Here is a 17,836-nt window from a genome sequence, read left to right on the forward strand (position 1 = left end):
TCCCCTCATCAAAAGCAAGGGGCAGATTACCATCGTTTCAGAACAAACTGCATAATGACAGTAACAGATTTTTTTTTTTAATCTGGATATGAAAAAAAAAAAGCAAAACCAGCAAAAATGGAGGGATCATTACGTCAAACAATTGTGCTCAGAAGTAAAAGTTCTTGTATGTCAACCAGGCTAATAAAATAAGTTACCTTTCTCTATAAACCTTCCCCTAGGAAGCAAACAAGAATTTCTCCCTTTCTTCCATTCACAGAGTTAGTGGACAAGCTGCACAAGCTGGCTTCCTGCAGAGTTAGAAACAAGTCCCAGCCATGCTGCCCTTCCTTCTAACCGTGTGAAGGGTATGGGATTTGGTTCCTTCACTGCTACATGTTGTTACTCCCACCGCCCGGAGACAAGCAGGCAAACAGAGATTCTTACTGCTGAACCACGCATGTGCTTTTAGCAAATAAATTTCTTCTTAGAGCCTCCATCTAGTCTTGGTCCACCGAGAAGATGAAAACTACTCCCATAGCTTAAGCAGTAAAACAACCAGCAGTGAGGATTAGAAGGTCCAGTGCTTACTGTGTACTGATGATCCACATGGTTGAACTTCAGAGACATAGAAAGATGCATTTGGTAGCCGCCGATCTAAAGCTTCAGCTGCCAGGGAATTTATACCCTCCTGGTTACTCTCTGTGGAGTACAGCCATCATACATGCAGCCAAAAAACCTCCATTTGGAATGTGTCAGAAACACACACAAAGCTGCACGAGCACTTCTGGTCCACCTGAAGGCTACTTGGAAGAAACAGTACTCAAATATTCCAACTATACTGGCCCCTCTCTACAAGCAAACTGGAGCTTCCCCACTTACAGTCATTTAAGTAGGAAAAGCTCTGCCAAACGATGATCAATGCCAGGAATTTGAACACAACACAATAAAACCATGCAAATAGCTTTCTGAGGAGACATTCTCAAGCTGAACCACCAGTCTTGAATAAAATTTACCTCAGAATTCACCTCAAGGCTGACTTTCTTCTCCCAGAGTTTTGATTTTCACACTTTGCAAATCCATATATTTTGTCCCTAATCATGCCACCCAACCATCTTTTTACACAGAATAGCTCCTGCCATCAAGACTGTTGAGACTTCACAGTGGAAAAAAAAAAAAAAAAGATGAAGAGAAGACAGAACACATTCAACTATTCCTGTGTGCTCATCCCTCTTCAGTACTTGGATTTGAAAAGCATTAAGTATTGCTAACTCTTACTGCTGAAAGAAAAAAAAACAAACCACAGGGAAATGTGTGTGTTTTAAGTATACCTGTACTGGGAAACTCTTTAGGCATTATGTGGTATCAAGTCCCATGAGGTTTTTAACTACTAAAAAAAGGGAACCTAAATACAATTTTAAAAATAGGTATTTAATGTTTGAAATAGTATTGAAACTCCAGTCCAACTACATTCAGTTTCCACTAATAAAAGTCACACCCTATGGATATCACACTTTATAATACACTTGAACAAGGAAAACAGCTTAAGAGATGCATTTTTCCTATGTATTTAATGTGAAGTGCTTTTCAAAGTAGGCCAAAGCAAAGGTTACGCGTTCTACCCATACAGTACCTGGGTAGTTCATGACCGCCATTTTCATACTAATCAATACAGTACTTAACATGGAATGCGATGTCTGCTCAAACACTGACACGACCTGTATCACAACCTGCTTGGGCTTTAAATTACTTCACAGGGTGCCATTTGCTTAACTACTATTTAAGGTCTTGCAATATTTTCATTCTAAATCTTTTTTCATGAAGGATTGTTCTTCCCCGTTCCTAAAACCCTGGAGCACTCCTCGTTCTTATAATATTGGTTAAAATTGGATTTTTCAATTAAAAAAAAAAATAAGGTGAAGAAAATCTACATCTTGATAATAGTTGTCCTGTTTCTTTTAAAATTATAAATTTATGTAACACACTAATAAATAATATGAAATCATACCTTGGGAAAAATAACAGGAACCCTAAACTCAAATGCTTGATTTACAAATGCAGTCTCGGCACATGGGTCTCTCATGGCCTACACTGACAAGATGCAGGAATGGTACAAAGTGCATTTAGCCTCAGGAAAAATACCATTGCTGTGCTGTTCTAACGAAATTCCTCTGGTTTCCACACAAGCAGCACCAATAAGATCCAGACTGATTCCACACTAAGTCCTTACAAGCAAAAGGAACCTGAAGAGAGAGAGTATCCTAAACTGTAATTTCACCTACCTCTCCAAAACTGCCAGGAATTTAAAAAAAAACAAAACAAAACAAAACATTTTAGAATACTACATCAAGCACATAAACTATTCAAAGGGACCAAAAAGAAAAAGAAAAAAAAAAAAAAAAATCAGTGAAGACGTATCTTCTTACATAGCATTTCTAGTGCAGTAACACCTGAAAGGTCAAGGTAGGCTAGGTGCCAGTATACAGAAGGCGGTACCCGATTATCACCACGGCGTATTTTATAGTGTCCAGTCACAGACCAGCATGTTGCTGTGGTGTTGCTGATACCCATAAGGAGGATGGTGACTATCCTAAGCCTTAGGACTGAGAAAAGATTCTCAATCTCACTTTCCTTCTCACCTAATTCTCTGCATAATGCCTTAGACATGAAGTGCTGACCATTAAAATAAAAAAACAAAAAATACACAAAACCACCTTCTGAACAGAAGAATCACCTTGTGATTTCTTCCCGCTCAGAGACTTGGGAAGCAGAGATTCATTTCCTGCTGTATTCATACTGCAGATCTACAACTTTGAGGAAGTCATTTAATACATTTTTGTGCCTTAGCTTCTCAACTGTAAAATGGGATAAGAGAATTTCCTTTCTTACAGTTGTTTATGAAATATTTTCAGAGAGTAAAGTACTCAGAGCAAGGACATACACACACCACACATAACGAGATGCAGATTTCAGTTCACGTCCTTTAGTGATATTCATAGTAACTAATAAGTTTTACAACAAATCCACAGTTTAAACTTTTCCTCTCTTTAAAAGGAGAGTGCTTTGTTTTTACATACAGATTTAATTATTTTTTTTCAGTCTACACCTCAGATAATAAAACTTTTCCAAACTGCCCAAGTAAAGTAATAAATCTTGACCCTATCAAGACTTCCTCAAAACAGGAACAAAAAAAAATCATACATCTAAATAATATACATGATGCAGAGTTGATACACAGAAGCTATACTGACTATAAAATAGCTTTCAACATCGTAATTGGTGGATTATTTGCTTGAGTTGCTTTGATTAGTAATAAGGTGTGAGGTTAAGTTATTATAATAGTATAATCAGGGTAACCGGTAATAAGTGCTGACATAAATTTCACAAGAATGATTTGAAACCAGAATTGTAATCTACTGAGGCCTAGGAAACAATAACCTTACAAAGCTAGCATGTAAAACATTTAAGGATGAACAAAGGTTGCACTTACAGTGGCAAGACACTGAGTTTCCACAAGGTGATGTTCAGGACACCACAGTACCATCTAGCAGAAACAGGGTGTCAAGTCAGGTAAAATAATCCACTGCTCTGATTTTAGTGACAGGCTATAATAACTTCTCTCTCCATTTTTAAGTAAATAGTTACTTAAAAATAATAAATAGTGTAATAATTTGACCATGATTGGACAAAAACCAATCAAGCAAACACAGCAAGTATTATCTGAACCTTATTTAATCTTTGACTATCTGATGATTTTTATTACTCCAGCCCAGATCCTCCAGTGCATGAGATACCCCAAATTCACTGCTTACCCGTGTTCCGTAAATAATGAAGGAAAAGCTTCATAAGTGATTTCTCTATTTACAAATAAAGCCAAGTCACATCAACATATACACACTCACAGAAGGAAAGCAATCGTACCAGACTTGAATTATTTCCTTTTGAACACTACTACAAATTTCTTTTTCCTTCCACCTCTTAGTCAAAGTATAAAATAAAATAGAATTAATCAGTTGAAAGATAAAGGACTCAAACGAAAATTACCAGATTTAGTGTTCATGTGGCCACTGCATGGTAATGTTTTCTTCTCACATAATTTTCTTCAAAATAACACCAGATAACTGGTTTGCACCAAAGAAAGTTAAAAATACACCCATCATTCAATAAGTGAATTTTAATCAGACTCATACAGTATCTGTAAAAAAAATGAACACTTCTGCCTTTGCTACATATCTTTTAAAGAAGGAAATACACAACCAGTTCCAAATTTTTATAACCACATATTAATGCACATACTGAAAATTAAAAATTGAATATTTCAGGATGTTAATACATGCTAAAAATCAAAATGTAAAAATTTCTCCCCCTGGTTATAGTGTCCCCTAGACAAATATATCCATTTAAAATGTATAATTATTTGAAATGCTTTAAATACTTTAAAAATACACAGAAACTTCAACATGACTGCTTCAAGTTTCCATTAATAAAGCTACAATCCATGGACCTCACACTTTATAATACACTTGGAAAAGGAGACAACTTGAAGAAATACATTAAGCTGGAAGAATCTAATCATTACATACGAGTTTACAAGATTAAAAAACCAAACAATTACAAATACAAAGGTCTGAGTCTTTGAAGCAGTTTGGCCACCATACAGCAGCTCATCAAACTGCTGGTCACTTGGCACATACAGATATTTACCCAAAAATACATTACTACTATTCCCTCTGCCTTGAAAAGGCTAAGGGATCAATAATGAAATACAAAAGGTATGATACATTAATAATATTAGTATATTTACATAAAATACTATAAAGCAGCCAGAAAACTTGAAAAAGATGATACTCTTAACAAATAAAATACTTCTATTACATAGATACTCACAGTGATTTTTCTGAAATCAGACACTTTCACCCTAGACCATAAGATTGAAGCAATTTGAAATGGAAATATTTCCCGTCCACTCACTGCCAGTTTCTGTTCCCAGAGTGATATAACAGATGACATCTAGTACAATAAATTCTTTTATTAACCATAAATTTGAGACTGCTTTAGGGATTTGAAGTGTTCAGTTTCATGCTGAAAAAATGTAATGTTATCCACAGACCATCAGCATGTGTAACAAAAACAGAGCCACAGGTTATGCGACTTTGATCAAATTATGGAAAAAACTCTTTTGAATTTAAACATATTTGGAAAAGCATTTACAATTATTTTTCCATCTATTATTTTTAAAGAGCCATACACAGTAACTGATCTTTTTTTTTTTTTTCTGTAGGAAACAATCACTTTTAACAAAAAAGTCTTCATAGAGAAAGTCAATAGCATGAACAAGTTTCCTTCTAGCAGCCATCTTATTTAAGAAGCCAGAACTGCAACGTAAGTTTTAAGAGCTTAAGCATTTAAAGACACACATTAAAAAGCTAAACTGAACCTATATTTCTCTCAAACTTTTACTTGACTTCCTTTTATCTAAGTTAAACAATATATAAATAGTAAATCCTAAAAAAAATTGAATGGGAAGATAAATACAACACAGAATATAAAACCTTTCCATTCAAAACTTCATCTCTATTAAAATAAAATTATGTTATTGTAGGAAATTGAGAAGCAGACCCAAAGACCAGCAAGCTTCACTTTCAATATAAATGATAACTTACAACGGGAATACTTCTTGGATGTGATTGCAAAAGATAAACACGGAAACAATTATTTTCTCTGTTGCAATAAAACCTAATCATACTGGGGTGTGGGGAAATCATACCTATAACTACAAATCACCTTTCCATATACAAGCAGGCAAATAAACTATTGGGAGTTTACATATTGCTAACTTCTGCGGCTGAATGGAATATAATAAGCAATAACTAAAACGTATATACCAAACGTAACGCGGCTACATTGAACAGTAGTCAGCCACATCTATCAGCGTTGTTACATGACACCGGGCGTTATTCTAACACTTATTTTGTGGCTTTGATTCCTACATTTACCACCAGAATGTAATAAAAAGAAAGTTCTGTCCTTCCAGCTCATTCTTTAGGGAGCTGAATGTCCCATTTTCAAACCTCTGCATGACATTTCACGGCTAGTGGGCCTTATTGAAAAAGAACCCCAAAAGTGAATGGCGTGATTAGTGAATTACTCTTACAAATGCCACTATATGGAGAAACCTAAGCTAACCCAACTTGCATTATTCCTAACTAATGAATAAAAGATAAAGGTTTTGTTTCCATTGATGTTCTGAAGAAGCATGGAAGAATAACTTTTCACCTGTTATGGGTGAGGCTGAGTTAGGTATTTGTTTTGTCTTTTTGATTCTTATTTTACCTTTTTTTGTAGCTAATCTCTTCTGTCAGAAGGTAAATTAAGGTAAAGATTATTAATAAACATCACCAAGATTACTTTCTGGGAAAATGTAAGCAAAGCAAAGCTGTACTTTGAAAAGTATCTTACCCAAATATTTAGTGTTATACAACAGAAAAATAAAACATTGCATACTGCTTTATAACAAAAGCATCAGACTATATATCTGGCCCTTTCTTCTTTTGGCGCTGTAAATAGATTAAACGGTACCAGGAAACCTCAGATAAAATTCTGATGCAGTAAATAAAATCAAAGCTCTTTATAACGGGGAATGATCTTTAACTGTGCCCCATAACTACACAAATTTGCTCACAGATACTGTACTAACAGGAGACACTTTTCAGAGCAAGGTAAGAAACAGAGAGCTATATAAAACCTAGCGGGTCATTCTGTAATTTTACTGGTAATCTGCCCAAATTCCATTCACAAACGATGGGCTGCATAGCGAAGCCCCCCCCTCGGGTTACAAATGAATACACCACTCTTCATTTCCTGGCAGGAAGGGTTGTATGGCGTTACTGTGCGCTCTTAAGCGACTGCTGTATTCCACCACAGAGTTGGCTGCATTTCAACAGACACCAAAGTGATTTCTGAAATATTATCATCTTCTTGCTTGTGAAAAATTCACTGTTTAAAAAACGTTCACATGGAAAATCTCATATACTTTAGACTTCCAAGTTTCAGATATGCTCAGTATACTAACCTCAAACTCTTTTGATGAGGTATTTTCTTAAAGATATCTAAATTAACACACCTCAAGGGCGGGAATTTTGTAAGTACCTGAATAGTTACATGGAGCATTGACTTAATCACCAAATTAGTTTAGGGATTTCCTGACTCCCCCGTCCAGTCCTTGGCTCTTCCTTCATTCTGTAGTTCACCACTTCTGAACATACATTTAATGTTACAGCCTGAGGATCTCACTTTATCCACCTCAGTGAAATTACTCCAGTTGGGAAAAGACAAAAAAAAAAAAAAAAAAAAGAAGGATACTTTCAATTCAAACTCTTTTTATAATGTGATTTACAATGCAGCTCAAAAACGGGTGCATAAAAACAGGTGGGAAGGGAAGGGCACACAGCACAACCAAAGTGGGAGGAAGCAGATGGGAGTGAAAATTTCACTAACCAGCTTCACTGCTGAGTCAATATAAAATGTAACTACACCCTGAGCCACAAAAGAGAACAAATCCCATTGAAAGTTAATAGGAGTTAGGGCACTCCATTCTTTTTCAGAATCCTACTCCAAGCTTCTAAGGATCTGCTCAGACTTAAAGGGTGAGGGCTTAAGCCACCCGTTTCCCCATATCTCTAAGATTCAAGGAGAAGCCCAGCACAAGCTTGAAAACATTGCTTAGAAGGTTTGTGATTCAGCAACGCTCCCTTCCCACACCGAGCTCATCCAGATAGAGCAGTCTTTATGCTCAGAGTAAATTGCACAACTTACTAGTTCCAACTTCCATCCTCATTTTGTTACTACTGCCTATAATTAGGGGCAAGCCCCGACAAGGAAATAACACCAATCCTCAGAGAAATTGGAGGAATACGAAGCAGTGCAAGCAGGCTTTATATAAGGGTTTTGAGACAAGATACAGACTGCACCTTGATAGTTCAGACTGGGGAAAGGGATGGAATTCTTCACTGTCTGGACAGCTGTAACCCAGAGTTACACTGGTATATTAAAAAAAATAAAAAATTAAAAAATAAAAAAAATCTATCCTTAAGGACCTGTTTGTAAAGGAATATATGTGATAAACCAAGACGTAACTGCACAGTGCACTGCCTACTCGATGAAACACACTGTATGGTTGTTCCAGGACACACCTACACAACACTGAGACTCAAGACAGCCATCATCAAGAAAGCCTAAGCATCAAAAATTGCCATGCTAGCAAACAGCTCTGCTTTGGGTCAGCCACGAACACGAGTATGACGCCCCACTCACGCAGCTCTCCAGCTTCAGGTATTCAGCTCACAGGCTCCGAGTCAGCCCAGCTGGCTGCAGCACCGCCCTGCACTGAGATGCGCCCGAAAACTCTGCACGTGGGACAACGCTACTGCGGAAGTGAACTGCATTCTGAACCTGCACCCTGGTTTAGCGGGTAGCAATATTCCCACATACACAACGACGCAGCCAGGTAAGGGGCTTGTTTCTCAAGCCTGCAAAGCACCCAGCGTTCACACTGAAGTCACTCACAGCTCTTCGGTGCTAGGTAATCACAAAGCATCAAACTGCTTGAGGTGTAAAAGACAAAATCCCATCAAAACAGAAGTCAAAGTCTTGCCACTGATTTTAACAGGTTTCTAGCTTTTTAAACAAAAAAAAAACCCTCAACAAACAGAAACAAAACGACTCACAAAGCCCTTACTCTTCTATGTTTAAAAGGAAAACAGATCAGAGCGTTGTTTCCACAGGTAGATGACAAATACAGGCCTGCATATAGTTTGTTTAAATCACTGTATAAAATAAAAGGATAATGCGACTATTAAAAGACTCTAAAGTTGTATTGTTTTTATGCTTTCTGATTCCAGGCCAGTCACACTTGGAATACATATGTCTAACTGAGCAGCTGATAGCTTCTAGTTTTAACTATTCAGAAGATTTACTGTTTGGACCTAAACATTCTCATACTATGCCTTCCTACTAGCTAAACTAAATTCACACATAATTTTAACTTGCATTATTAAAAAAACAACCCAAACAAACATTTTCTTTTAGCCTCTAAAATTAAAATTATAAAAAGGAGCCTTTTACAAATCTTTAGAACTCTATACACAAATAGAAGAAACTGAACTTCGCTATGGATATGCAAAGACAAATTTCCTTTCATGAATCCCAGAATCTAACCCAATAGCTTGTTTTAATCTTGGAGTTCTACAACTTTAAAGGAAAACATTAGAAACCTACAAAACGCAGGAAAATAAGTTTATTTTATAAAGGTAGGGTGTATTTTAAGTGACAATATCATGAGTTTGGGATTCCCATGGAGGACTAAAATCCTCCATTTGAAAACACAAAGCAAAATTAATTAGAAAACACAGTTTGAGTGAAAAGTATTCTTGCAAAGAGTTCTTACAAAGGATCACCTTGAATGTGTTTGATGCTGAGGAGATGCCATAACTTTTCTTCACACAAAAGCAGTCATCAACAGAGCACAACCAGATGTTAAGTTTTCTTTTCTCAGTTTCTGTAAACCTCTGTGACCTCCCTCAAATTAAAAAAGGGAATAGCATTTTTAAAGCCACAGGAGCTATCATTAGTGAAGCATTCTAAGGATTTTCATTAATTCATAGCCAGCCAACCAGGAATTTTCCCACAGCCGTATACAAAAAAAGTCAGAGAAGTCACTGATTGCTTGGTTGGATTTGAATGTAGTCAGAAGTAAGATCAGAAATATCTAGTCCCTCCCACTGATATAAGAGTGAAGAACATAGGGAAGGTCAGAAATTAAATCCAAGTCTGCCCACCAACCATGAGGAAAATCCAGCATTGCCATATTAGAGTGGGTATAGAAACGGTTACTATATACAATTTCACTACATAAGAGAATCATATAGATAGATTGATAGAAATCAATCATTTGGAAACCTTTAAGCACACAACGTGCAGTCCCAAGCAGAACTGCACGCCTATCATCTCCTCCACGCAGCAGCCTCAAGACACAGATGATGTTGTCTAGTTGTTAGCGTGATACGCATCATTTACAGCAACTTATGACCTGATACACACGTTTCATTGGAGCCCTTTGAACTCTGCATGCTGCTCGTTGCCCCTTACAGTTTCTGTCAACCCAGGGTTCCAGCACAGAAGAAGCTTGTACTTTCAATGTTAGATCATCAGAACACAAAGGTTACAGAAAACACAAGAACGCATTTCAACAGCACTCCCTCAACAACATTACAAACACCTCTGCATTACCGTGACACATTATGCTCTGTACAGCATCTGTAAAGGAAAAGGAAAAGGCCACATACAGACTCAAAGACTGTTGGCTTGCTTACTCCCTCTCTACATAAACCTATTCAAAAGGTTTTGCTAGCCACCATTCCAGCCGTAATTATTGACAACATACTAGGAAAAGGATTTCACACTGAATTCTTTTACCTTGGTCATTATAGATTTAAGGAACTCATCTAGGGTCAGTAATGGATTGTTTAACTCACAGTGAAGGAGGAACAGAGCAGTTTAAGGTACTGGATAGCTCTGGCAGGAACAGACATCTACTCTTCTAAGCTCCTTGCAGGGAGGTTGGACTAGATGACCTTTGAAGGTCCCTTTCAACCCTAACCTTTCTATGATTCTATGATTCTAGAAGGAATTCATCTACCTGTTTGAAGACGTTCATCACCTACTGCCTAAAGAGCCTACTAAGGAATGGAGGGGGCTTAGAAAGTACTGAAACTGCCACTTAGTATATGTCCTTTACTAGAATCTAACAGAGCATGTGCAGTTTCAAATGTGTGAAAAATCCTCATCAATAGCCAACAGATGAGGAAAAATGTGGGTGACATTGAACAGGATACCAAATGAGGATGCAGACACTTCCTAGGCACAGAAGTAGCTTTCTTTTGCTATCCCCTTACCAGCTGAATGATGAACCAGGAACAGAGTACCAAGAGGCAGTGTTCTGGCATCCCCATCGGACTTTTGCACCATTGTTAGCACAAAGAATAATAAACAGGATGTCTGGAACAATTCTTCAAAGCCAATAGTGATTAAACACTGTAACAGCCTTCAGGTGAGACAGAATTCCAAAGAATACAACATCTCCTGAAACATGTGCTGATGCTTGCTAAACCTCTAATCCAAGCTTTAATTATTTTTAATAATCAAGTTAAACTTTGAGAGAACAAATCCCTCCCTGTAGATTTAATTTCCCACACACTCTCGTAATCTATCAGTAGTGAGAGTCGACAGGAGGACAAGAGCAATGATGTGACTCACACATGTGGCTTTACGTACTATTGCTTATAGTACCTTTGAAAAGTTGGTATTAACACAAAATCCTTCTTCCTAATCTGCAATTTTCCTTATCTTGGTCTGGAATCTGCTTCTGTGAAGCTTCCTGAAGTTTGTTGGTTTTGTTTGGTTTTTGTTAAAAAAAAAAAAAAAAAAAGAAAAAATTGCTGAAATTTGCTCTTAGAATACCCTCTAGCTGACCTGTTCAGGTGACCTGTTCATCAGCTGAACCATCAGCTGTGCCACATCCTGTTCTGTTTTGACCATGATGTGCTCCTCTGGTGCTGTTTCCATCTCTTCTGCCTCCAACTCTGCTCTTTTTGGAAGTCTAAAGACTGTTCTTTGGGCAGGGATGAGAATTTAGTCAAACTCTGCACAAGTAGGACCGACAGTTACTGCTGGACTGGCAGCTGCTCTACCTTGCCTTGTCATAAACACGTTACTTCTTAGTGCTCTTTCTACTAGATGGGCTCTAGGTAAGACTTGCAACAATTTCTCCGAGGTACTGTTAAATCACAGTAAGTTTGTTTCCTCAGAATCACGTTCTTCATTGCAGTCACACCATAAATTAACCAGAAGCCCACTGCTGCTCTTCAGTCCAGAAACAGTGCATTTGGACAGCACCTCCTAAGGATACCTGACGGATAGGAGCAAACAGAACAGGCCCCACGAACAGAGGGGTTAACACAGCAGGTATCAGCTTGCCCTGAGTGGCAAATGAAGCAATTTGTAAGACAGAAAGCTTGTCAAGCAGAGACCCATTGAAAACCGGTGTTCCTAAAAGACTGAGCAAAAACTCATACACGGATAGAGTCCTCAGATGCATCTTCACTGTAGGGTACTACAGGCCCTCTATATGATGGGTGACTCCTATTGAGGAGAGCTGGAAAAGACAAGCAGCTGAAGTTTGCACTTAAATTTTGATCCTTAAATAAAGTCTCACATTACCATAAATTAAAATTAAGTACTTGATATGTACTGATCTAGCCATAGTTCCTTCTTTTAAGTTACTGTAACTTGCGCTTCCATAATATTTTTTCATAATTAATATAGGGATAAAGATATAACAAATAAACATTATTGTATTTTGATACATTTTTATGTGTTTTTCTAGGTGTGATGTATTTATGTATAATGTTCATTTTTAAACATAAAAGCAACACAGCATATAGAAACATCAGCATATTTTTTAGAAAAAAAAATATTTCAAATACACTTCATTATACTGGTAGCAGTATATATAAAAACAAAGCAAGATACTTTAAAAATAAAAAAAAATATTTTTACTTTTGAAAATTAAACATTGTATTGAAGCTTAACAGTTCTCCAGTAATACTTCATACTCACCTTGTTTGCTTCTAAAAAATATGCTAAATTTATGGGTAAAATACAGCCTTTAAGCAGAATTAAGCAGGCAAGCTCACATCAAAGCTTTGTTTCATCATCTTTAGACTGATCTGTTGGAAAAGACAGCTGGTCCTTATTAAACACCCTTTAAATGTTGCAGTTTTAATTAAGTAACATCCATGTTATATTAGCATTACCAAATAATTAACTAAAGAAAAGCTAGTGTCATCTAATCAGGACTGCTTAACATCTTTTCACCAGTGGACTATAAAGCATTAACCTATTAAAGTAGAACTTGTTCTTAAATAAGTGTCTCAAGATTTTAAATTAACAAGTCTGATAAAGTAGATACTACACTTCTGCTTACTCAAAAGCAGATTTTTTGGGGAGGTAAGGCAGGGAGTGAAGTTTGACATCTCAACTAAGGGACACGATTAGAGAGGAAATTAATCAAATCTGTAACAGTTCTAAGAGACTTCTGCTGCAGAAACCATGGTAGGTCAACAGCTTATGAATTAGCATCATATTCAGATTTCCCAATTTCACACCAACATACAAGGAGATAGACACTTTTGTTGTTAATAGAGTTCGTTTCAATTACACAAGGAGGCGTATGTTTCCATAATTTTGTTGTGTATTTGAATGCTGAATCTGAAAACATAGCATTTAAACTGTAGAGCCTCATAGTTCCTGAAGAAACATTCATCTGCTTATTTAAACATTACCATACGTAGGCTACTTGGTGCATTTTCAGATTAACTTAAACAGGCAGACTGTCACCCACAGTTTTTGACACTAGAGTAAAAACAGGGCCACATCCTCTGCTACATTACTTGATAAATGAAACTCAAAACAACCCCCAAAACATAAGAAAAAAAAGGCAGAGTGATCTTGAAGCCGAATTCTAAGCTAAACAAAAGTAATACAGATGCCAACCTGCATGACTGACCATGCTCGCAAAGCCTTGCACTCAACATGTTGCATTACTTCTAATCAGAAAAATGCAGCAAGCTTTAAATGACATATCTAATCAATTTTAAAATGTTATCGCATTGTTCTATATGCCAGTGGAGAGAAATCTATGGATTCTAACAATTCAGAAAAAAATGGAGGATACAGAACTGCTGGCATCTGGCCTGCAAAGCTTTCAACCAACTCTAGAACTGCCTGTGGATTAAAGAACCTCTGACGGCAAAGATCAACACCTCCCACCATGCTCCATCTCAGGTCTGTCTTCTGCCCAATACTCTTAAAAACTTACTCTGCAAGAGAAAAATCTGATCTTTTAACTGCTGGAAAATAATAAGAAATAAAGGGAGAAATTTAAACTTCAGTAAATTATTTCTTAACATTTTACAAGGTATTCTTCCTCTTAAAAGAAGTTCCCAAAATATGTATTTAGCTGGGAAAATTATTTCAGTATGACTTAGATCTGTGCTTTGGAAAATCCTAGCTGGAGAGAAGAGTTAAGTGTGTATTGGGAGGGGTGCCTGAGAGATAAATGCGGGGACATAGCAGCATGAGCCTAAAGAATGAGACAGGCAGAGCTCCTGATAGCGGAACTGTAGGAAACAGGGATCTTCAGAGTCTCTGCTATGAAAGAGAAAAGGAAATAGAAAGCTCCTTAAAGAGCATAGAAGACGACACAGGGAGAATTTCAAGGGAGAATGCACGGGAACAGAGACCCCTGGTATGTCTGATAAGCTTTGCTTAGCAGAGCAGAGGAAGGTACAACTCTCTGCTAACGGGGGGTGGGGGGAGAGGTTTCCTAAAATGCTGTATTATTTATTTTTCCCCATCATACAGTCTCATTAAATCTAAGCTTTATACTGCACATGGTTCAGTGCCAGGAACTTCAGAGGAATTAAACATATGAAAAAAATTACTCATGTGTGTAGTCCCATTAGAATCTACAAAACAACTTGAGAATAAAGTTGCTCATGTGTTTAAGACCGAATAAATGAATCTGAAATATATTTAAATCATCATCAGAGCCCAAGTCTGTCTTCCCTGTTCATAACATGGCTTGTTTACAGGATGAAAAAAAATTTAGAGACTACTTATCCAGAATAGCTCCCCATGTGGACATACTTATTCCAGATTAAAAGAGGCCCTTCCCCATTTTTTTTTCCTGGATAAAGGTATGCATATGATGTAGTAAGACCATCCCAATGGAAAGACCATCCTTACGGAAAGGTACTTTGCAATACTATTCTCCCTTAAGCAAACATTCTACCTTAATCTGAAATAACATTAAGTGCAGGAATAAATTCAAATTTCTGTTAAAGATCAATTAAAGAAATTCTAGACTTAGCAAAGTCAATCCAAATTCTAAAATCCTGGATCCATTGCCATCACTGATAATTCTTAGCAACAGTAAAGTTACTCATCCTGATACTAACTGCTTTTCTGCTGCAGACATATGTTGAGCTTGGAAGACAAACGCGAAAGTATTACTAGAGAAGGGGATTAACACAGGCGTATATTTTGTGACGGAAGTTGAAAAAAAAAAAAAATCACGTCTAAAGACTTCACTTTTGAAAACATTAGTTATTAAGAATAATTTCAGGACCTATGAATCAAAACATCAAATATTTCCTCACCACATTCTTTTAACCATGGTCCAGCAATATGCTCTCATCAACTCAAGCTCTTCCTGTCACCAAATCTCGAGGAAACTTAAAAGTGTATTTTGTAGAGTGAAAGGAAAGTGAGCGTTAGTTGTATATATATACCAAGAGGGAAGGCAGATTTTCAAAAACAACATTCAAACAATAAAACAGATTCACCAGGGGTGGGAAGTGCACCACACATTCACAGTCTTAGCAGAGGAAAATATCCAGTGTGTGTGTGTGTATCTAAGTATACATACAAACACCCAGATATTTTATTTCTCCTTAAAGAACCATTAAAAGTTAATAAATTTTTCTAGATTGTTTATGCCACTGAGAACTCAATTCAACTGCTTCATTTAATGCATAAACATTTTTAGTTTCTCTACAGAGAATGTTGAGATTTATTCATGCCCTTAATAGACATTAATTAAACACTACTTACAAATAACCTGCAATAAGAATTTCTATTTGAATAGGATACCATTACTATGGGGTTTGTGTCTTTTCAATCAGTCAGTGTCCCTGCAGTGTTTAGAGTGGCAGAGGGGAAGTGGCCTGTGGTTAAACAGAGGAAATACCAAGGAATTTTAATAGAGCAAATAGTCTCTTTACTTCCTACAGGGTACTACTTCAAAGGCAACCCTGCTCCGGAGCAGACAATGTGTTAGAGGGGCCATCAGTCATTTAATAGTATGTCAAGTCTACTCAAAACTTACATGCAGACCAAGATAAATACCACATAACAGAGACAACGGGTACCATCCTGCAGTCATTACTCTAACAAATGCTGCCTTGCCTGGGTTATGTAGGCGATCATAAGCAAGACTGGGGTTACAAAATCAAACTATGCAATTATAACTAGACAATCAGACAAGATTGCTAATAAACTGGCTAGAGAAGTCTGAACTTGAAGCTGAAAATATAATAAAAACAAATTAATACAAATATTAAGCTAAAACGTTACATTTGTTGTGAACAATACAGACAAAGGGGGTTTTACGCTAATTGGAAAGAGTGTGATTTTTACTGATTTAAAAGCCAGTCAAAGTAATTATATTAAAAGAAACATACTGCACTACATTCAGGTTTAACACACACAATGACATTAATTATGTAAGCAAAACTAAATCCAACATAAACGGCATTTGCACACTTCAATAAAAATCAAAATACACTAATCAAGTGTTAGGACTTTTAATAGCGACAATTTGCTTAATAACTGATGCAAAGTTTGACAGAAATACACACAGTGGTCGTTACGAGCATGTGGAGTATCCTGCCTACATCTGGTGAAACACACAATAGACAGACTGAGCCAAAACATTTCATTCCTAATTCTCAGTTAAAAAGACCTAACAGGGGAGTCTAAACCTTCAACAGTTCCATCCAACACAAAGATTTATGTCTTGAGCTCCATCAAGGTTTGAAGTTTGCTTTTCCACACTCTTCTTTTACACATTTTCCAATGCTTTCACCTTTCTAAACTATGCCCTACAAACTTCTGAACTGTGTGTTGTGATAACGTTCTCAAAGGAGCTGATCTGAAACCAAGAAAATCCTTAGTGACAGTCTAACAAAAAGGAAAAGCAATGAAAGTCAGTTGTGTTCCCTCCGGTGTTCCTGGATCACCACGCTTCAACTGAATGTGTAACTAGACATCAATGAAAAGGGGAAAAAAAAAAAAAAAACAACCACTAAACCAAAACACACAAGTCACAAGTTATTTAAAAATGAATTAAAAAAAAAAAAAAAGGAAAAGCAATCAAGAAAAGTCTGAGAGCAAAACACACCAGAAACAGGAACAAAAGGCAACAAAATGTTTATCACCTTCCTCCCCCCCTTCCCCTCCCGTAAATTTCCTACATCCTCTGTATAACGATCAGGCCTGAAGCTAAGACCCCAAGCCGGCCTCGGGTCATTAAAATAACAAAGCCCAAGTGACGGCTTTCATCCTTCTGGCCGCGCAGGTCGGCGCAGGGGCAGGGGCGCGCCGGGTAAGGACCTGTTGAGCGACTCCTCCACACCCGCAGCTTACGAGATGCCCCCCTGTCCCGGGCGAGAGCCCAACACAGATCCCTTCCCGGGAAATGCCACCCTCTCTCCCGGCCACAAATTAACCACCAGATGCAGAGCCTCGGCTGTATTTAGTTACGGAATACGGCCGCTCCGGCTGTGTTAGTTACAGAAGATGGTGCTTTGCCCTCGATGGCAGCCGGCTCCCTCCCTGCCCACCCGGGGAAGCGCCTACCCAACCTGTACCGCTCGCTCACGGGACCGCGCCGGCGACCCGCAGTTGGAAAACTCTCAGCATCTCCCCTCGGACACCGCACTTCGCAAACAGCCCCACGCCACCAGCACGCCTGCCTGCGAGGTGAACGGTGCGGCTTCCCCTTCGCTCTACTCACCCTCCCCGCGCAGGCATCGGCCGCTGACCCCCTCCTGCCGCCGGCTCCTCCGGCGGCCCCAGCCAGCCGGTGACCACCGAAACAGGCGAGGAGCGCGAAGAGGAAGGAGCCGAGCTGCAGCCCAGGTGCCATGGTGCCCAGCAAGCCCAGCAGCGCCCGCGG

The 17,836-nt window shown here is 38.0% G+C and overlaps 1 protein-coding gene across 1 annotated transcript in view; it reads right to left on the reverse strand.

Annotated features, from left to right (window-relative positions):
- Window positions 1–17,806, reverse strand: part of IL17RD (interleukin 17 receptor D) — a 46,501-nt gene extending 28,695 nt beyond the window's left edge. The window contains exon 1 of the mRNA XM_086755678.1: window positions 17,675–17,806. Within this exon, the coding sequence (XP_086611804.1) occupies window positions 17,675–17,806 (132 nt within the window). The remainder of the gene's footprint in view (window positions 1–17,674) is intronic.
- Window positions 17,807–17,836: the final 30 nt, after the last annotated feature.

The sequence above is a fragment of the Chlamydotis macqueenii genome, chromosome 10 (assembly GCF_036417535.1).
Source record: "Chlamydotis macqueenii isolate bChlMac1 chromosome 10, bChlMac1.mat, whole genome shotgun sequence".
In the NCBI taxonomy this organism is placed as follows: Eukaryota; Metazoa; Chordata; class Aves; order Otidiformes; family Otididae; genus Chlamydotis; species Chlamydotis macqueenii.